This window comes from Vulpes lagopus, chromosome 1, assembly GCF_018345385.1.
Source record: "Vulpes lagopus strain Blue_001 chromosome 1, ASM1834538v1, whole genome shotgun sequence".
NCBI classification, from domain to species: domain Eukaryota; kingdom Metazoa; phylum Chordata; class Mammalia; order Carnivora; family Canidae; genus Vulpes; species Vulpes lagopus.
In genome coordinates this window covers 159427761-159450377 of record NC_054824.1, presented here as the reverse complement: position 1 = coordinate 159450377, position 22617 = coordinate 159427761, and the positions used below count along the sequence as shown (strand labels likewise).

Here is a 22617-nt window from a genome sequence, read left to right as displayed (position 1 = left end):
AGAGTGCCATGGATACATTGTTCAGTATAACTGGATTTAAACAGCAACAGATTTGAATAATAACCTTCTTTGGACTTTTTCTATTCTATTTCCTGTAGGGCTTTTTTGTCAACATGCAGATTGCTTTACAATATTCTATAAGTCATCTCTAAAAACCTGATTATTCCAATAGTAAAACATGCCCTTCATTTTCTTTATTTTTGTTCTTGGGAGGCCTCTAGGACTGCCAACTGAAATTTGGGTGTTTAGAAATTTCCTTCAGGCTAGAGAAATTTTCACACCCCTGCTTATTCATTTCTTAAGAGCTCTTCCCGGCAGGTTGCTGACTGAAATACCTGAACCCTTGGCTATCTTCCTACTGGCTTTGGGCGGGGAGGGGGGAATGCTATGCTGTCACAAATTCACCATCACACTGCTGAAGCACACAACTCACTTTACTTTTATCTTTCCCACAAATGACCAAAATGTAAACTCATTCTTTACATTTTGAATACAGTTCTTTAGGATGACTAGTTTTCAAAAATTAAAGCTAATTTTTAAACAAAACCTAGCACTATAATCTTATTTATAAACCATCACATTTTAAAATATTGGCTCGTCTGTACCAGTCTCTTTTAATGATCTGTCAGACTTTCTCTTGCCACTTAACCACTACAGAGTCTCATTTAAAGACTGTATCGTAGAACAGAGCATGTATTTTTCTGTAGTATGTTTGCGACCAGTGATTGTTCCCTATCATTAATGAACACAGCTGGGGCCAGTTTTATGGTCCCCAAATGGAGGCTGTCCCAAGCCACAGTGTTTGTCTGAAGGGGGAGTGGGGGAGGGGACTACCCATCAGCAAACAGTCCTTCCAGGAAGTAGGTGGGGAGCGGGCAATGTATTTGTTCTGAAATCCTAGAAGAAAAGTAAACTTGCTGTGAAGGACAGAATTTCTTTTTGTTCTTGAACTTTACATAGCCGTATTGGGCTCATTTATCAAGATTGCCCTTGGACACAAACCTCCTGAACATGAATGCCTCAAACACTGACCAAAATCCCTGCTGGCGCTACTAATGGCTTAAAATACAACCCCAGTTTAAATCCTTGGGAAGAAAGGAATTGAATTGAAGTCGCTGATTCTATCCTATCATTCCCTTTGTTTGAAATACTCAAAGGGAGCCCAAAGTCTAATTCCCCTAGAAAAATGGGATATGGATTACACACAGGTGTTTTAAGCATGAAGAATTTCTCCAAAGCCTTTTAATGACATTTGAAAAAGCTAAAAAGCACCAACTTGCTATTTTTCTCCCTCAGAAAAGGCAGAAACAGTCATCCAAGTAGGGCATCATACTCCTATTTCACTTCAGAGTTTAATTTGAAAACCAATAAGAGAAGAATTTAAATTGATTGCTTCAAGCCACAGACATTTCATACCCAAGCAATTATGTTGGCTTTCATGAGAATTTATCTTAGCTGTGAAATCAATTGTCACAGACTTGGTTCACAAAAATATTACCAAATCATACTTGATTTTTGTCTTGGTGTAGCTGGTGAATCAAATCAAATGGGCAGACAATTTTAGCTCTCTAATCCATCTCTCCCCAGATGCCCCCTTTGAAAACATTTTCACCCCTCCTCTCTGGTGTACCTAGTGTTTCCTGATGCCATTTCATAACCAGAGAGACACTCAACAAGGGGAAGAAAGAAAGAGTAGTGAGAGCTGGGAACTATTGTAATATGCAGGATCAGAACCACATGACAACAAATATCTTTGCAGTGAGAGACTGGAACTAAGGAAGAGAGCAGACAAAAACAAAACAAAACAAAAAAGAGAGTTATCTGAATCAAAGATTTGTATTTAACACCCTTCAAGATCTAAAGTATCCTTTTATTGACTCGCTACACATGTATTTCTATCCAACTCCTCCACAAAGAAAGCACAGGGTCTATCTCTCTAGATTTACAGTGGGAAATAAGCATTTCTGTCATATTGGGAATTTGCAATCAGCAACTCTGCAAAAGTCCTCAACTCTCTGTCTGACCCATGTGAACCTAATAGTTCTAGCAGAACCAAAAAGGGCCAAAATCTTACCAACAGAAAACTAAAATCCTGTCTTCTGGCTCTTTACCTCCTTTACTTTCAGAAGTTCTACATATAACAGAAAACCTGAAATTTGTTAATACTTTGCTTAAGCTAAAGAACTGAAGATTTAGAAAGCTGAATGGAGATATCTACAACACAGTTCTGAATAATAAAATGAACAAGAGAACAGAGACAATTTACAACAGAACATCTATTCTCTATTTTTTTCTTAAGGACAATAACATGGAATTCTGTTCTACTAAATTCAAATAGTATTTATACAGTTTGTATAGAACTGAAAATTCTCAGGTTCTTACTTATTAAATCAAAGATTTCTTTTTGTGTTCATTTCCTCTAAGAGTTTTCATCTATATTTTCATTTTCAGCCCACCCAGATCTGAGGCTTTAGGCTTCCAAAGCTTACCTACAGAATGCTTTTTCCTGGCAATTGGTCTTATTTATATCTTCTCTATATAACAGGGAAGAAAAGTTTAATATAGATACATTTATTCATTCCCTCATGTTATTGAGGTGTACGGCCCTGGGGATAAAGCAATGAACAAGACAAAACCAACTCCCCCTCATAGAAAGTAGTGCAGCAGTGGAGATAAATATCTGTCACATAATTATATTTAAGTTAATTTATTTATTTGTTACCATGTTAAAACTAGAAAGTAGTACAAGGTGTTAAAATGTCAACTTAGCACATTCCATTACTTAAATACATTAAGTGTTCTCACAGCCATACCACTGACACCTGAGTAATATCAGTTTGCTTACATGTGCCTCCAGACAAGGCATCAGACTTCACTTAGTCTCACATCTGGTGGCATTTTTTTTTTTGATACTAGGAATAGAGTACAGGGAAAATCAAGGCATTTAAAATCATACCTGAAGTTACAGAGAGGATATAATAAACTAGATAAGATAGTTGAAAGTGATAAAGATTTTTTTTTTACCATCAACCTGATTTTTTCTTAATATACTAGGTACTCATAGAGAGTATTACAAACACCCCTATACACCCATCCACATTCCTTGGGGAAATGGAGGGTAACATACATCTCATTACTCAGTTTGGACTGGAAAGACTGGTTACAACTGAATCTTAATCTGACAAAGAAACATTTTCTTGAATTAGAGTATTCAGAAGAGAAACAATCCTCACTTAGTATTCTAGGAGGCAAGAAGAAATGTCTGAAACATCCTTTTGACAACTTTGGTGTAAAATGAAATAAAATAACTTCTCCAGGTATCATGTTTATGTCCTAAACACAAGCCTCATTGCACTGTATTCCTTATACAATATTTCATTTCTTATTATAAAATTCTACATGTTCTTAATCTACTGAGTTTCCAATGAATTTGAGCCTCTGCCATCCTATTTATGGAAGAGTAATTGCTTCCCTTTTAATATAGACTTGACACTACACCACATTCAAATGAGACATGACCTTTTTGACAAGGCATTGTATACCACCTTTTGCCCAGCGTATTTGTTTAATAATGTACTTTTCAAACAACTTAAATGCTAAATGTGTCTTAATATAGAAACGTAGCATAAAGGTATATAAATGGAAAAATCTGACTCCAATTTCTTTCCAGCTAACAAATGGAAAAATATACCACTCAACAATGAGAATAAAGAGCCATTCTTTTTGGAATCCCTAAAGTGCAGCACTAGCTATAGTGCGGCATTATTTGACATTTATTGAGTGTCAGTAGTATGCTGGGGACTAGTGGACTAGTGAAACATCCTAAAATCACTTTCTGTAGGAAAAGGGGGAGGTGAACTGAAACACTTGGCAATGTTGATAAACCATATCCTGAATTGAAGCTACAAAGCAACGTCACAGAATAAATGCCTTATTTTAAAAGCAAACAGAGCTGGACAACCCCAAGGGGTACTCAGAAAACACCATGTGTCTGCCCTACAAAACCCCTGGATGGACACAGATCTCTGCTGGTTACCAGAACTGACATACCTTGGACCAAATGGGCCTTAGCATGACCTTAAAAGAGAAGGCCTGCCTGGGGAGAGCAAAGACCAGCACAGTGAAGCCATTATCTAGACATGCCTCGACCAGAGAAAACATGGCATTTCTAACAAAATCAAATGGAACAAAAACCTGGGGGAACATTCCAGTCGTAGTTTAGATCCTGCCACAAAGAAGTTTAGGAATCTTTTAACTTAGATTTCAAAATGATCTGGTGATGCAATGAATGTGAGGACAAAGTATTGCGATTTATAAGTCTCCCCATATATCTAAGATATGGTCTTTGACAGGCCCAGAGGAGAGTTGGGGGATGCATACTCTTACCTGGAGTTTTTGTAGGCTAAATCAGTTTAGGTGTGAAATTCACTCTCAAGCGCAGAAGTCACTGCAGCTAGTAACAATTCCTTCCATTTATAAAAATCTTAGCACTAAAACACTGTTTAGAATGGCTCAAAAATCTGGTCACCAGACTCATAAAGATCATATTAATTCACCAGGACACCAAAGGCTTTTTAAAGAAGGATGTTAAATGTATCAATTCTCACACACCTGATGATTGGGGAATTACAGAATAACTGTTTTAAACTTTATAGTGGAAAGTTGAAATAGCAACTGTATGAGCTCTTAGGAATAATGCTGTGGTACAAGTAGCAAGGACTAATAAAGTTTTTAAAAGAACTGTAGCAAGGGTACTGGTCAGTTCTATGTCTAGCTTTGCCAATGAGACTAAAAGCATTCCATGGAAATTGGTAGGACTAAGAGATAAGAAATACCTCCAAAGGAAGTTAAAAATCTCTTCATTGCTGCTCTTTTGGGAATAATTCCAATTAAAATATTAGGTGGAATTCCTGTTCCACAGTCAATATCAAAACTGTGGTATCAGAAAGAGCCCTGGATCAGGAGACATCTGGCCTGGGTTCTACTTTTGTTTCTGTCATTAACATTTGTGACATGGGAAGGGTATCTAACTATCATGGGTATCAACTCTTTAACCTGTGAGATGAGCAGAATGGACAGGATTATCTCTAAGGTTTCAGAGAACCCTAGAAAGCCATGATATTTTACAATTACACTGGTGACAATGCTAGTGTTCCCACAGGAACTCAACCCCAACCCAATGCATCTCCCAAGGGTCTTCTGAATGGCTAAATATTTTGAACCAAAACACTAAAGTGGAAGACAAGGATGAAGCACACAAATCAACAGAAGCATTTATAAAATCTCTTTTAAAATCTCTTCTACAGCTTGTCTGAAATAGATAAATTACTATAGGCAAGAATATAATTTTTCTTGTAAGATTTTTGTCTCAGAAAAAAAACTAGGAACATAGTTTCAGAATCCGTGTAAGTGGTGAAAAGAATATCATTTAAGTATAGCTGATAGAAAGAATTATGCTAAGCATATATGCTTCTGAAAGATGCATTGTTTTCCCTCTACATAGAATACTAAATTAATTGATTTATATGGTAAGTCCAGTCCAATAAATTCCATGGAGAAAAAAAAAATTTTTTTTTGAACTAGGGCTCATCTTGCCTTTGAAATTAGCTTCTTCTCATCCAGAACAGGTGACAACAGATTAAGTAACATTTCCAATCATTTGCTTTGACTAATGCTATTTCCTCTTTGGGACATTCCTTTCAATCTCCTCTCCATCAATTCATGCCAAGACCCAAGAAGGGTCACCTCCTATCCTGCTAACTATTGTTTGTGGGACTTAAACACTAGAATGGAATATGCTATCATAGATCTGGTGAAATGTTACCTTACACACTATAATCTGTTTCATGTATAATTATTCTCTCAACTAGATTACCTTTTCTCCTTTTTTTCTTTAACCTCTTCATTCATTCTTCAATTTTCTGTCTTAAGATTACTGAAAAATGAATGCTGTATGACACTCACTGGTGATTACAAATGTCATGCAAAACATTTAGAATACCAATACTGACATGCATAGCTGATAATGAAGAAATGCCAATAAATACTTTGGAGTAAATAACAGAATTATTTTTTACTGAGAAAATAAATAAGAGAACAGGAAAATGATAAAAGGTGTTCTCTTGCCTTTTTTTGTTTTTTGTTTTTTTTTTTTTTAAAGATTTTATTTATATATTCATGACAGACACAGAGAGAGAGAGAGGCAGAGACACAGGCAGAGGGAGAAGCAGAGTCCATGCAGGGAACCTGATGTGGGACTTGATCTGGGGTCTCCAGGATCACACCCCAGGCTGAAGGCACCGCTAAATCACTGGGCCATTGGGGCTGCCCATTATCTTGCCTTTTCTATACTTGTTTTATACCCTCCCCACTTCACTCCTGACTTTTAAAAATTCTAATTAATTTATTTTCTCCTTATATACTTTAGTAGTTATATGCTTTATTTTTATTCTTTTTGATTCCTCAATTTTTATTTAAAGTTTGAAGTTAGTCTTTCTACTCCTTTTCCAAAATGACCTTGAAACAGTTTAACTCTACTAACTTTCCTGATTTCCATATTGTTGTTACTCAGCATTTGAATTCCACCTTACTCCTTACCACCTTTTTCAAATTGGTTCACATAAGCAGTGTTTGTTTAAATTTATTACTTTGATTGTCAGTTTCTTTGTTCTGTTTGTCCCTTGCATTCCAGTGTTTAATTTTGGTTCATTCTCCTTCACACTAAAGTATATCCCTTAGAAATCCCTACAGTGGGTGCTACTTGGTTGTAACTCTTAAGTTTGGTGTTTGGTTTCCTGAGAATGTTTTTATTTTGCTCTCATTTTTTAATAATACTTCAGTTGGATATTAAATTATATATTGATGGTTCTTTTATCTCATAACTTTGAAGTCTTTATTCCCCTATATTCTGACTAAAATAGGTGTTCAAATAAATTTAATAAACCAGTTATAATGATATGAATGGACTAAACTCTCTAGCTAAATGAAAAAGAACTAACATTAGATTAAAAACAAATAAATCTAGATGCATGCGATATAAGAATGCTTCTTAATAAAAAAACAAAATGGTTGGGGTTTCTCAGTGACTCAGTTGGTTAAGCATCAGACTCTTGGTTTTTGGTTCAAGTCATCATCTCAGGATCATGAAATCCAGCCCCATGTCAGGCTCCCCACTCAGTGGGGAGTCTGCTTGAGATTGTCTCTCTCCTCTGCCCACCCTCCTCTCTCTCAAATACATAAGAAATATTTTTTAAAAAAGTAGTTGATAGCAAAAAAGGTAAAAAAGGTAAGTCAAGCAAATATTAACTAAAAGAAAGGTAGTATAGTTATATTAGGAGCAGACAAATAAATTTTAAGGCAAAGAACACTATTAGGAATAAAGAGGGTTGCCTCAAAATTACTTATATATCCAGAAAACCACCAGGAAGATAAAATGATTCTAAACTTGTAAGATTCTAATAACATAGGTTGGTCTCAAAATATATAAAGCAAAAATTGACAGATTTACTAGAATAATCAAGCTCATAGTCACAAAATGAGATTTTAATACCCTTCTGATGAAGTGAGATTCTTTATGGCTTTTGTCTGTCTCCCTGCCAAAACCCTTCTCTGGAACATAATCTAAAATGTATCATCTTTTTTGTTTATTTTATTCACAAATGTCTTTCAGTACATGGAGCAGTGCCTGGCACATAATGGCTGCCTAATACAAATTTGCTGAGGGTGTGAATTCATTAATATGAAAAAAAGATAGTAAATATAGAGACTGAATAATACAATGAACAAGCATAATCCAATGGACTCTCATGGAACCCCACACTCCCAAATCAATACATTCTTCTCAAACACACATGGAACATTTTTGAAAATTCATCATGTGCTAGACTGTGTTCTTTGACCACAATACAATTAAGTTAGAAATCAATAACAACAAACCAATAAGTCTATGCACCAAAAAACGTAAAACATACTTCTAAATGACTCATAGAAGAAATCATAATGAACATTATAGAAACAGAAGTGTCAAGAAACAGAACTTAATGATAACAGAAAATATTATATCTCAAGATTACTTAGAGGGAAATATATAAATTTATATGCATATAAAAGAAAAAGGACAAAAATTGATGAACTACATATCCAAATTAAGAAGTTAGAGAAAAGAAGCCATGATCCCAGAGTCCTGGGATCGAGCCCTGCATCTGGCTCCCTGCTCAGCAGGGAGTAGCTTCTCTCTCTCTGGTCCTCCTATGCTCATGCTTGTTCTCTCTCTGTCTGAAATAAATAAATAAAATCTTTAAAAAAGAAAGAAAAAATATACACAGAAAAGGGTTAAAAAAGTCAAACCTGTTACTTTGAAAACAGATAAAGGTCTGGCAAAAATAATTATGTTAAAAAAGAAAAAGTTTAATGTTAGAAATAAAAAGGGTCAAATTTCAGATACGGCAGAAATTAAAAAAAAAACAGAACATTAAGAAATACTTGATACTAATATACTTAAAAACGAACAGAATAGATGCTTTCCCAGAAAAAATAATTTGTCCAAAATGACCTATGATAAAAATAGAAAACCTAACAAACCTATAATTGTTAAATACATTAATTCACTAGTTAAAAAAGTTTACCTACTAAAACTGCCCACCAGGGCCAGATGATTTTATGGGTGAGTTCTACCAAATAATCAATTAATAGTTAATCTTATCTTATAAAAATGTTCCAAAGGATAATATGGACTCATTCCCACTTCAATCATAAAGCCAACAGAAGCTTGATATGAAAATCAGGCAAGGTCAGCACACACACAAAAAGGACATTTATGGGCAAATCTCACTTATAACCATATATGCAAAAGTCTAAGTAAAATTCTTAGCAAACAAGCCAAGAAAGCATAATAAATAATACTGCATCATTAATCCCAAGAGATCTGGATGGTTTAACATTAGAAGGTCTATGAATCTGTTTCATTACATGAACAGATTAAAGAAGAAAATTATACAATTTCTGTAGGGACAGAAAAAAAACACGATAAAATTCAACATCATTTATTTATTTATTTATTTATTTATTTATTTATTTATTTATTTATTTAAAAATATTTTATTTATTTATTCATGAGAGACACACACACACAGAGAAGCAGAGACACAGGCAGAGGGAGAAGCAGGCTCCATGCAGGGAGCCCGATGTGGGATTCGATCCCAGGACTCCAGGATCACGTCCTGGGCCATGAAGGCAGGTGCTAAACCACTGAGCAACTCAGGGATTCCCCCCATTTACGATTTAAACAGAAACAGAAACTTTGGCAACTCGGAACACAAGGGGTCTTCTTTGCCTGATATCAGTTACCTATCAGAAAGTTAATTATTTTAATTATAAAATTATGAAATAATTCTCCTTAAAATTAAAAAACAAAACAAGGATACCCAATCATATTCAACATTGTACTGGAGGTCTTAAACAGTACAAAAATAATTTAAAGATTTCAGAGGAAAAGACAATGGCAAATATGCATATAGATGGGACAGCCTTGTACTCTCAGAGGTCTCTGAGAAGTAGCTGAAGAGTTCACTATCTACTGAGAACTCTAGGATTCCAGAATACCTACTAGAATTTTAGAAGTCCAGTTATCTTATTTTGGTGTCTTTTGCGCTCTTAAAAACCCACAGTTATATTTCATCTAGAAAGATACTCTACCATTGTCTGATTTTTAAAATTTTGTACCAAGCCCTTTTATAACCTGAACCTTCCAGGTTGACCCAGAACTCAAATTGACTTTGTATGCAGTAGTCCACTTCAATTCTGCATCCAGGCAGAAGGCTGAGCACATCTGTGAAGGTTCTTTCAGGACCTCCCAATTACCCATTGCTTTGAGGAAAGTATGTAAACAGTACTCACTTGGCCCTAGCACAAGGACACACTACTGCTCTCTCCAGGAAATCTTTTTATTCTTTATCATCACAGTTCTTTTTTTTTTTTTTTATGCAACTTTCAAACAATACCAAGTTTTTAAAAACTCCATCTCAGTATTCGGTAGGGTAGTTATATTTAATTTTCTTTCCCCTAGGTTCTTTAAATGATTTGCTCTTGTGGTTTTTCTAAGTATTTTTGTATAATGAGTCACTCTGAGCAACTGACTGGGAATGTAGGAAGAAGGCTTCTTTGGCTATTTTAATTTACTGTGTGATTGACCTTAGGCCGGTCATTGAACCTAATCAGGGAACTTCATTCATTGCTAAATAAAGATAAAAGGGCCTCAAGAGATGGGTTAAAATTAGACCCTGCCACCTAATGACTCAATCTCTTAATAACTGACTCACAGAAATTAATTAGCTTTTTCCTAGAACATTTCCACTTGGAAAAGATCTCCTTGTTATGTTCGCCTCATTATAGCCCTTTGACATCTCTCTATTCCACCCTCTGCCACCTCTCCATTTGTTTATTTAATTTTCCTCCTTGGCTTCAGTAAGTAACCATGGCACTCCATGATGATCAACCCCAAATTAAGTTTTGATGTTGTAGGTGATGGGTAGTAAAACAAATAAACAAACAACAGCAATAAAATAAGACAAGAAACATAAGTGGAAGGAAAAGTGGACTTAAACACAGAAGTCCTGCTTTAGTTTTAAGCTTTCTTATGCACTAATTTTATAATCTTAAGAAAGTCAGTTAACCTCTCTGAGCCACAGTTCTAATTTTTAAAATGATCACCACACTACTCTATCTTTTGGCTTCATGGGAGACTGTTTAAAAAATGACTGTGCATAGTGCTTTGAAAAACTGTGAAGTACTACATATTTGTATTCACATTAAGGGGAATAATTCTATTCACCAACGTAAAAATGCCATCCTAATATACATAAGAAGGTCTTGAGTAATATCCACCCATGCTGGACAGATACTATCAAAAATAATAACAGTAATTTATAAGTATGTACACAATAAATTCAGGGCATGGAAGACTTTAAATTAATAAAATGCACTTCAAGAGTGAAAGCAACATGATTTGAGTGCCTGATGGAAGAGCAGGGAATAAACTAATTAATGCTTGAAGATCATTCTTATTCTAAGTTCTAATCTTTTCAATCCATAACGTATGGTGAAAGTTAAACATACAAGCCAAATGAAAGGAAAACTATAGAGTTAACAAATTTCAAGATGGCACCAAAGGAACTCTTATAAATATGGTCTCTAGATCACATAAATTTCAAGCAAAAAAAATCTGAAGACAGAAGCTGCTTCATTTTCTTACCTTTGTTCTGTATTAAAAAGTGCAAAGATGTGCTTGCTAGACATAAAGCTCTTTTCCACATCTCGAACTTTCAGGTTGTCCAAGGGGAGCATATACTTCTTTTCTTTTTCCTATTGAGAGAGATAGAGAGGGAGAGAAAATTGGCTTTAATAAAAGATTTTGAAGCCTGCCAATGGCAACACATCACCTGAGTTAGCCAACATTTGATTACAATATTTCGATACCATCATGCACTATTTTGACACCAGCTACCAAGGAATAAGAGCTGTCTGAGAAAAGAGACTCCAGTGATTCTCAACACATGGGTCGAGAGGATGAGTGGAGGAAAAGTGTGGAGAAGGAAGGGCTCAGCGATAGAACACATGGTCTTCTATCCTTTCTTCCTTATGTGGGCCCCCTTAGATGTTTTAAAATGTTAGTTTGATATTAAGAATTTAGCCATCTGTTAATATTTAACAAAAATGTTCTGGTCCTAATTCAATGAGAAACGCCAGATGGATTTCATTTCATATTTTATTTGCAGCCTAAGCAGTTTTGATAGCCAGTGCTGGCAGGAAACTGGAAGCACAGGACCCCAGTATGAAAAACCCCCTATAAACCAGGAGAAAGCACAGCAAAATACTTCTTAGAATAAAATGTGAGTCCAGAAAAAAAGTGATTCCATTGTTGAGAGAAAAAAAAGAACCCATTAGAAGTAGGCTGAGTAACTAGAATAAATTCCCTTTTAAAATTAATAATTCTTTTGGAAGAACATGGACACTGGAGAGGAAGGTATGCAAATGAGACTAAACCGGTCTTCATGAAACATACTGGATGCCAAAGAATTATGAGAAACATTTACTATTAGGGATTGGCCCAGGGCCAATATTATCATATGTATAAATGCCTAACAATCAGTCTAATAGGAGAGAATCAAACTTTCAGCTTAAAATACCTAGTCAATATCTATTATAGGGGCATTTTACACAGGCCTTGTTCAACAGTAGCCCTGTGTATAGAGTCCCAGCCCATATTTCTAGTGCTGGTCCTGAGAAAAGGCAGGACTAGACTCCATTAAGCATGGAGACTTCCACATGACTTTTAATAAACAACTATTACTGTATTTCCTGTCAAAAAATGCATGCGCTGTACAGACATGTTTGACATAAGCTTTTTTTGTTCCCAGAGCACTAGGCTCAGTAGTGTGGAGAAGAACTGTGTGTGTGTGTGTGTGTGTGTGTGCATGTATACGTGCGCACTCCCTAGCCAGTTTCTGGGGACCATGTTGTCTGCAGACCCTACAGAGGGTTATTGCCCAGAGAATCACTGGCTTTGACACTTCTTACTTCTAAATTAATTAGAGAAAAGTTGGGCAGAACACATAAGAACAGTGAGGCAGAGAGAAACAGAGGACTAAATCAGTTGAAGGAAGTTGGTTGGAGAACAAAATCGCTGTCCTGGCAGACAATGTCTTCAAAGAAGCTCAAAAAAACATAAAAGAAACTAAATAGGAGTGAGAGAAACCTAAGAATAAACATGAAAAAGAAAAGCATGGTCAGAAAATTCAAACATTTCTTGTACAAAAATTAATAATATATTACGAAACACAAGTGTATTCTAAATAACAAAATATGTAATTTAAGTTAATAAAGTATCACAGTTGAGTCACTTGTCAGACTATTTTAGGACAGAATTCTAAGAGGCAAGATCACAGATTGAATGAAAAACTATCCAATACATAATCAAATGAAAATGCTTGAAACCCAGGGAACATTTTTTTTTATTGGATGTTTTTCAATGCCCTAAATTTAAGCAGCTGGATTTTTTTAATGCACCATCCTCTTCAACCTTTTGAAATGATGGATTCGCTTTTTAATGGGAAATCTGCATTTCATTGTAAAGATGGAACACAATGTCCTTGGCGTGTTTTCTATAGAAGTAGACTCCCTTTCATACTGAGTTCTTTAGCATATAGTGAATACCAAAAATCCAGCAAGTTTACGTCAGACATTAAATGCTGGAGAAATACACATATGCCGACAGGGGAACATGAAAAATGTAGTTTCATTTCCAAAGTACTAAGTGTCATTTATCCAAGGTTTTTGAGGACATATTGCTAAATTATTTCATAATCAAGAGTTTTAAGACTGACAAAGGGAGAAGTAAAAGAAGATTCAGACTGACTTGTTTAATTAAAGTTGTAAGTCAAATGGAGAATTGGAGAGAGCAATGAAACAATCTATCATAGATATTTCTAAAATTCTTGGTGCTGTGGGGAAAGAATGATGTTCTGTTAAAATAACATGTTGAATATGAAGTAGCTAAAATAAACAAAAGGAATAGAGGAGGAGAAAGGATAAACAGAATTATAATTTCCAAAATACAGTCAATCTTAGTACCAGCTTAATTGAGGCATTTGCTACATAATCTTTGTTAGTTCTTTTAAACTGGCCAACAATACACTGTCCAATGTGATAGTCACAGCCATAGTCCCTACTGAGCACTTGAAATGTAGTTAGTTATATTGGAATGTGCTCTAAGTATTTAGTACATACCAGAATCCAAAGACTTAGTGTGAGAAAAAGAAGGTAAATCATATCATCAATATTTTTATATTTATTATACATTGAAATGATAGTATTTTTTAAAAATTAGGGCAAATAAAATATTGTTAAATGCAATTTCATCTGTTTATTTTTAGTGTTCTGAATATGGCTGTTAGACAATTTAAAATGACATATGTGGTGCATATTAGTTTTCTATTGACAGCATTGAACCCCATGTCCTCTCATACATCCAATTTTTCTCTTTCTCTTAAATTTATTTATTTAAAGTAAGCTCTATGCTGTATGTGGGGCTTGAACTCATGGCCCCAAGATCAAGAGTTGCATGGTCTACTGATTGAGCCAGCCAGGTGCCCCTCCATCCATTTTTTTTTCTCTTCTGACCTCCCTGTTTCTACCATTAGGTATATTTTAATTTTGCATTCTCCCAGTCACTGAATCTGAAACCTCACTATCATTTCTAAGGTACTATTTCCTTCACCCCCTTTATTATATCAAGACTATGTTTCATTCTGTTTGAGGCATTTGTCAGAGCTACCCTTGTCTGACATTCCCACGACATGTGTCCAGGTCTCTGGCATCTCACAAGCATGTGGTTATAAATGGCCTCCTATCTAGTCTCTTTGCTTTCTAATTCCTTGAACATTACCAGAGATGGGCAATTTTCTAAAACTACTCTGTCAAATCCATTACAGTCCTTCCAAATTTTCACAGGTCTCCATTATTTCTGGAAGAAAATCCATGAAATTCTTTCCTGTGACATCGGTCATTTTTGTCACATGACACACCTACCAATTGGTCCAATTCTGATTTGACAATATCTTTTACTCTTCTATTAAAAAGTCTCCATTTCAACCAAATACAACTCTGTCCACAGTCTTTTCCCAACTTGAGATATCCTTCCAGCTTCCCCCTACCACATCAGCCTAGAGTCAAGTTCAAGTTTTACCTTCCATGCAAAAGGTTTTCCTAAGTTTATTACTGTCTCTTTGTCATTCCTCTGTCTTTATTTTGATTCATATAGTTTTGATTCATAATAGTTTATTCTATTCATTTTGAATTATATGTTATATGAGATATCGTCATCCTATAAATGCATTACATTACAAAATTTGTATGAAGGTTGTTCATTTGAAATTCAGAATGTTCAGTCAATTCTATTGTTTAAGTAGGTTACATTGGCAAAGAAAAATAAAAAATAGAAAATGTTTTTGTAACATTTATAAGTAAATAAGATATAATTTGATATTTTATTTTTTCAAAAAGATTTTATTTATTCATGAGACACACACACACACACACACACACACACACACAGAAAGGCAGAGGCACAGGCAGAGGGAGAAGCAGGCTCCATGCAGGGAGCCCGATGTGGGACTCGATCCCGGGACTCCAGGATCATGCCCTGGGCCGAAGGCAGGCGCTAAACCGCTGAGCCACCTGGGCTGCCCTAATTTGATATTTTAAATATTTTATATTAAATAGACATTTTGGAGGAAGCATTTGTAAAGTTTTAGAGAAATTTTCAAAAGCTTTAGAAGCTGAGGTCCCCAATTCAACATCTTTTTTTCCTTCATTTTTAAACATAGTACCCTTCCTTTCCTCAATACAAAATGGTTGCTAGCACTATTTGTATGGGAGGCATCCAGGGATTCTTTGTTCAAAGAGAGAGGGAACATGAGAGAGTTTGTGTTCTTTCCTTGCAATACTTGACAAGTATTAGAAGAAAGAGGAGAAATAAGATACACTCCCAAAAGGACGCATTAAATGTTTGAGAGGGTGTTGTCGGAAGTGGAAGTAACCAAAATGTGACTAGCAAAAGGCAGATGAATCAGGTAGAGAGAGGTGGTAATTATATGATGGCTACAGGATGTGTGGTCATTGACCTTGTAAGGAAACAAAAGGACCAATGAAGGACAGATATGCAGTCAACAAGTGGCCAGTGATGATTTCTAGCTGGCAGGGCACCATCAATATAATTTGATTGAGGGAAGGCGCCACAGTGGGTATGAGGAGAGGGTTGGGTGTGTGGAGGAAAAGCTTCTGCATATGCAATGGACTGGAAAGTCTTTATGTACTTGGTGATTTATATGTAGGGAGTTTCATAACTTGGGGAATGTTTGAGTGGCCTTGGTTTGATGACTACCTTGAATCTTATTTGTATGTACATTTTCTCACCAACAAAGCAACAAAATATTCAAGGATGAGACAATGAGTTATTTATTTCTATATATTATAATGCCTGGCATAGTGTTGGTCATTGAAATTTATACAACGTATTACAAGTATTTGTTGAATTATTTTGAAATTGATAGCAAAAGTCGTATGTTGATTAAGATATTTGATAGTCACATATATTTGAGAATCAAATAAAAATTCTGTAGGAAAGAAAGAATCTGTAAAAGATGCTTAATTGATTGGCACTGCTTTCGATCATGAAATCTTTACAAAGTTTAGATTGACCATCATGTGTATTTCTCTCTCTGCCTCTGTTTGTATGGCTTCTACTTGCTAGGAATGTCTTCTTCCTTGCAAGAAGGCATATATATACTAGTGGCCTTGAAATTTATGTCAAGTGCCACCTCCTCCATGAAGCCTACTCTGATTACTTCATGTCATATATGTCTTTTTTCATTTTTTATTTTTCAAATGATTTTTATTTATTTATTTATTTGAGAGAGAGAGAATGCATGCACACTCTCAAGAGGGGCAGAGAGAGAGGAAGAAAATCTCAAGCAGACTGTACCGAGCATGGAGCCCAACTGAGAGGCTGGATCCCACAACCATGAGTTCATAACCAAAGCCAAAACCAAGAGTTGGACATTTAACCAACTATGCCACCCAGGCACTCCATATATATCTTTTTTTAAGAGCTCTAAAATTTCCCATGGTTTTTGTCCTAGGCTATATAGGATACCATTTCTTATTTATGCTCAACTTGCCTCTTCAATAAATTGGAAGTTCTTTGAGGGCAAGGTTTATGTTGAAATTCTTTTGTGTTTCTACTTATCAGTTAAACGCTGCTGCATCAGATACTGTTTAATACACATTTGACTGTAAATGATGCAGCAGAAACAAAATTCCAACATGATGAAATTTTATCACTGTCATATTTACGCCATTTTACTACCATGTCTACCTATCTACTCTTAAATCTATTAATATGTCTACACTATTACATAAAAAATTAAACAGATATGATATAAAAAAACTTATTTTTAATGCCTGAAAGGCTAATTTTGAATGAATTTATAGCTTTTTGCTTATTATCCTATTAGGTGAAGTTTCACTAACCTAGGCCAATATACTTGATTTTATTAATAGAGACCTCATGGCTTAAACACATGCATGCACAATAACATTTCAATATACTTCAAAACAATACAAAGACCCAAACCAGGAAATACACTGTTCTTAACAGGTAAGAACAGATGTAAAGTTTTAAAAAACAGTAAAGCATAAGATATTAGAAAAGAATTAAGAAAAAGTCTGTAACAGTACCAAATATATTTTTGAACTATGTAATAATGGCACCAAATTTATTATCTAAATATATATATTATAATTCTTCACTAGTCTGCTGTAACATTTCAAAATACTGTGATAATATTTCTCAGGCTAATAAATAATCAGAATAGAAACAGGTTCCATGACAGATTAACAGACTATTCCATACTGCTGAGAATAGCTGAGCTTCACTAGGGCAAAGATTCCTAGTTTTGACCACTCCTCTTTTCATACCCACATAATGATATCCCATGTTTATTCTTGATTACTGCATTTCTCATACCATCTATTCCCAATTTGTTGAGTGTCTCTTCTCCTACTGAGAAAGTGACATATGTCTTCTCAGTGCTGCACCACACTGCTAGCAATGAATGGAACATTCCTATGACTCAACCATACCACCAATGTGTGTAACCCACATGGATGGTACCACTGCACCAGCTAAAGGGGGAGACAGATTGTGCCACCAAGAACCTGGTCCAAAGACAGGGCAGTAGTGGAGGGGGTGGGTGGGGGGATGGGGTGACTGGGTGATGGGCACTGAGGGGGGCACTTGACGGGATGAGCACTAGGTGTTATACTGTATGTTGGCAAATTGAACTCCAATAAAAAAAAATATACAAAAAAAAAACCCAAACAGGGCAATACCACAGATCAGTCCAATTTTAAAATTAATCTCCCTCATACAGGGACTGTTTTTGCAGAATACTGGAAACTCAAGAGATACCATGGGACATTCTTATTATGATGATTTGCTTATTTCTCAAGAGATAATAATACTGATCAATATTTTTTCCTGAAAAAGTTTTCTTTTTTCCTTGATACATGGTGGCCAGAATGTTTGTGAACAGGGAAACTAGAGACAGTACCCTGGGTTTTGGGGTAGGTACCTGGGCCAAGAAAAATGAGATGCTTCCATAAATTAATGCTAGCCTTTCATTCTTTGAGGAACTGACACAAGAGTTGTGTAAGCACAAATTTTCATCATGCTCTTCACCCTCGTCTCATTGTCCAAGATGAGACTGTACTGTCATTCAGAGTAAATTCAAATTCCTCGACATACCCACTATGCCAACCACAGGACTTCTGCTTTCCAGGAAAACCAATGCATTTTTATTTTCCACACAGAACAAATCTAACCACATCTTCTTGTCTTTGTCTATACTATTCTTCCCACTAGAAATACTTCTGCTTATGAGCCACTCTGCTTCTCCTTCACCCAGAACTCCTGCAAAAGATCACTCTATCTAGTTCAGACTTCATGTACATTTTTTTTCTTAAAGTATTACAGTTCTCATTGTTTTGTCTTCTTTTCCTTCTCCAACCCACTTGCAGACTTATTATTTTTCAATCAGTAGAATCCTTTAAAAGAAATTCTGACACCAAAGCTCATTATATTGGGTAGATTAAAAAGTTAAGCTCCTCTGATTGAGACAGCAGTGGGGCTATGAGAAAACCTGCCCTGTGGACTCATCCTCTTGTTCAGATGTTGCTTCTAAGAAATGCAGCTGCAACACCTGAGGACTGTAGTACAAAGGCCTGGATTTCCAAATCCCTCTTCTGGAACAAGGTGCCAGCCTTATTCTTCTGGTGTTTCTGTAATGCCACGGCTCTGCCCTCCCCCAAGTCAACCTAGATGTGCCTCATCTCTCTAGGTCTCCTACACCAAGTAGCTCCATCTAGTTCCTGCAATTTCTAACTGAGCAAACATGTATCCCCCAGAACCATGGATGTGATTTAGCAAATGCTTCCAGGTCAAATCACCCCTGCCATACCCTGACTGATTGATTGAGTACTGTAATATGCCCAGAAAGTATGCAGTACTCTCCAACCATCAGAAGCCCTTGCCGTTTGTGGCCAGGCACAGCACTCAGGTTTCCTCTACCGCTTCCAGAATTTCTCTCACCCCAGTCCCATTCCTTGACAGCATTTTTGTGGTTGGTTTCTTCTCCATCTTATTTTCTAAGGGGCTGAGTGTTTCACCTAAGTGTGCGTATGCTCTGCCTTTCCAACTACAAGGTAAACTCCTAGGGAAAGAACAAATGTGCTGTTATTATTACCATTATTATTGTTGTTGTTAATTATTCTATGTATCTTGTTCCTCTGCTACTATGTACCTATGACCTGACTTCCTTATCAAAGCATCAACTCTTTGAGAGAAGCAATTGTTTCCCTCTTAGTTTTAGTTGCATAGTTGACATTCATCAAACACTTGTTGAATGAACATAGGATTGAGTCCCTGCATGGGCTGGCATAGTGCTTTGTTTAGAGTAGGACTCAAAGATGATGCTTGACTTAGAAAATAATAAAAATATCCAAAAAAAAGGGCTATAAAATATTGAGAATACTAGATCCACATGCTGTTGAAAACAAAAATCTGGTGTTTATTGCTATTAAAAAGTTATAACTATAGAGACATACAAGTATGAAACTCATAATACAAACTACTCATCTTTTCATTTAAGCTCGAATAATTCCCTGCTTTAATCAGAATTACATTTTGAGGAGTAAACAGCATCTGTGAATCAGGAGGCTGCTAGTAAAAAGCACTTCTTTATATTTTTCTCTTGGGCACTGAAGAAACTGCCCATGGGGAGGCTTTCATGGGCTGTTGTAGTAGGCCCAAGAAAACTATGGTTCAGGGTCCAATTCAAGTTCCACCTCCTCCAGGAAGCCTGCCTGGCCGTAAGAGCCCACTGGGGGGCTCCCTCCTCCATTCTCTAGGCATTCTTGGACCTTAACACTTTTTGTGATGTTGTTTTACACTTAGTATATTTTATATTTCCTGGTACCTCTAATATCCTCAATATATGGACTCCCTTCTCCTTCCAAAAAAAAGGGACTTTTGTAATTTTACAGCAAGAAAATTAAAAGCTTTATTCTCACATTTTTATATTTAATCTCTCTATTAATTCTTATATTTAAAGAAATATTTGTGAGTATTTATAGATACAAGATTGAAAATGTACAGGACTGATAATGATAAGTATACTCAATAATAAATTTAAAGGACTTATGGCTAAGCATGGGAGATTGACCACACCTCTTCTCCCTCCCCTATACCCATTATGATGATAGTAAAAGAATAAAAAGATATTGATCCACAAAGATAAAGAATGGGAGGGGGAAAAAAACAGTAGAGAAGACATTTCCTGAAAGCTTTGGAAGACAGAAAGCAGAGGAGCATTGATTGACTTTGCATAGAGAAAGGAGTTATTCCCCCAAGTTCCTACAGGGGGAGAGAATGGACGCAATGCCACCTCAACTAGGTCCTGTCCTGTTTCTTTGGAGGTACCTGATAGGGACATGAAGGAATAGTTGTGGGGCTTAGATAGCAAAATCAGATAGTCTGTATACAGAAGTACATAGAACAACTAATGACAAAGGGTTACCTCCTCAATGCACAGCCGCACACTCCTGCCCCTAGCAGGAGATTATAGACTTTTCCCTAGACACAGAACTATAAAAAAGAAGTTTTGGGACCCAGAGGTACCAGGCAGGGTGAACAGCAAAAGTAGAATAAAAACAAGAGAACTTAGTAAAAGTCTTTTTGTTGAAATGTCCCTCCTCCCCTTTTCCTGCCCTACCCTGGAGTGCCAGCAACCAGATGTATTTCTCTGCCTTCACCAAGCAGGGATATCCTACTGTTCTTCTCAGGGGAGCTACATAGTTTCAGAGAAAATGCTCCATATTCTAACATTTCAGCAAAAAGAGAAGCTTGTTACCTGATCACCTTACAGAGAGATCCTACATTCTGCAAGCCTCACCCACACACAGTTTCCAAGTAGCTAACCGGCACAGAATCTTAATAGATTAGATGTATCATAGATTCTGAGAATGGGCTACCTCCACGCCCATTCCGAACTTCTTATAATGTTTGAGTTCAATTCAAAACTCTTTTTCCCTTCCCAATCTTGCTTCTTGTAGCTAGGGCTCCAGACGAGATAAAGTTTCAGCCAACCCAATATATTCATATCCATGTCAGACTTTGATTCAGAAGTGAGTCACACTGGTGAGCTGCAGAGTATGTGGCACTTGTTTTGTTTAAGTGGATCATGGCAGAGGTGGTATGGTTTTGGAACCAGAGGCTATAATATGAGGAGGCTTCCTGACTATACAGCTTCCAGTTTGGTGGAGGCAGCAGCTCCCTGGCAACCCCAGCTCTGAACTTCAGTTTGGAGAACTCAGTCTGGGAAAGTCAGCCTAATTTTCTGACTTTGGCTCTTTGAGCAATTTATCTCCCTTAATAAGTATTTTTCTACTTAAACCAGCTAGAGTAGATTCTATTGTTGACAACTAAGGGCTCTGAACATACAGTAGCTATATCTAGTCATTATATATTAGTATGTCTCAGAAAAAAAATGAATAGTCAGTAAAGTAGAACAATGGCATTTCCCAACAATACATCATTTAAAAAAATGAACTGATTATTAGCACACACGTGTATGTGCATGTGTATGTGTGTGTGTGTGTGTGTGTGTGTGTGTGTGAGAGAGAGAGAGAGAGAGAGAGAGAAGGAGAGAGAGAGAGAGTAAAAAGGAGATGGTTTATGCAGTTATGAATTTCTAGGACTTTTCACTCAAGGAAAGAGTCTTTATCCAGGGAAAAATTATATAAATGAGAAAATCCAAAAGAGTAAGTAAGAAAGATAGCATTTGAGCAGCTCTGCAAGAAATAAAACAAGGTAACAGATATGACTTCAATAACGAATTGCAGTGGCATATATGTTTGTAGACTATTATAAGCTACTTCTGTATTGGCAATGTACTTCATGGGTTAAATTTCCTGGGAAGCAATGTACAGGGACTTAGTTTGTGTTTTATACTTTTTAAGTAACTAGGAAGGAAAAAATTTACTCAGCACGGCAAAACATACTGCAAACACTTTAAAATGAGCATATTTCAAATGCTTAATATTCTCGTTTCTTCATTTTTTTCTGTGTTCCAAGGCAACAAAACCTACATTTTTAAAAAGAGAACCTTCCAAGTTTGGAATAGTGACTGATTTACTTGAAAAGGTGTGTGATATGATACAGATTTCTCGTAGTAATATCCCTCAACTCTGACTTCAGTGGCTACACATTAAATTACAAAGTGAGTTTAAGAAACTCCACACACTCTGAAATTATGCTTACTTTGTAACAGCTTTCAAGTGCATATTAATCATACAAAATTCTACACGTATAGCCCTTTGAGTATACTTGTATTAAATAAAAAGTGTTATTTTGGCTAAGTATACCATACATTCGTAAAAGTTCAACTCAATAAAAGCACCTTGTTTACAAATGCAGCATAATTTTTACTTATCTGAGAAAAATGG

General features: G+C 36.0%; 1 protein-coding gene across 8 annotated transcripts in view; it reads right to left on the bottom strand.

Annotated features, from left to right (window-relative positions):
* DNM3 (dynamin 3) overlaps positions 1-22617 on the bottom strand; it is a 545518-nt gene that overhangs the window by 146379 nt on the left and 376522 nt on the right. For all 8 annotated transcript variants that reach the window (XM_041753175.1, XM_041753153.1, XM_041753160.1 and 5 more), the window contains one exon: positions 11249-11358. In XM_041753175.1, coding sequence (XP_041609109.1) covers positions 11249-11358 — 110 coding nt within the window. The remainder of the gene's footprint in view (positions 1-11248; positions 11359-22617) is intronic.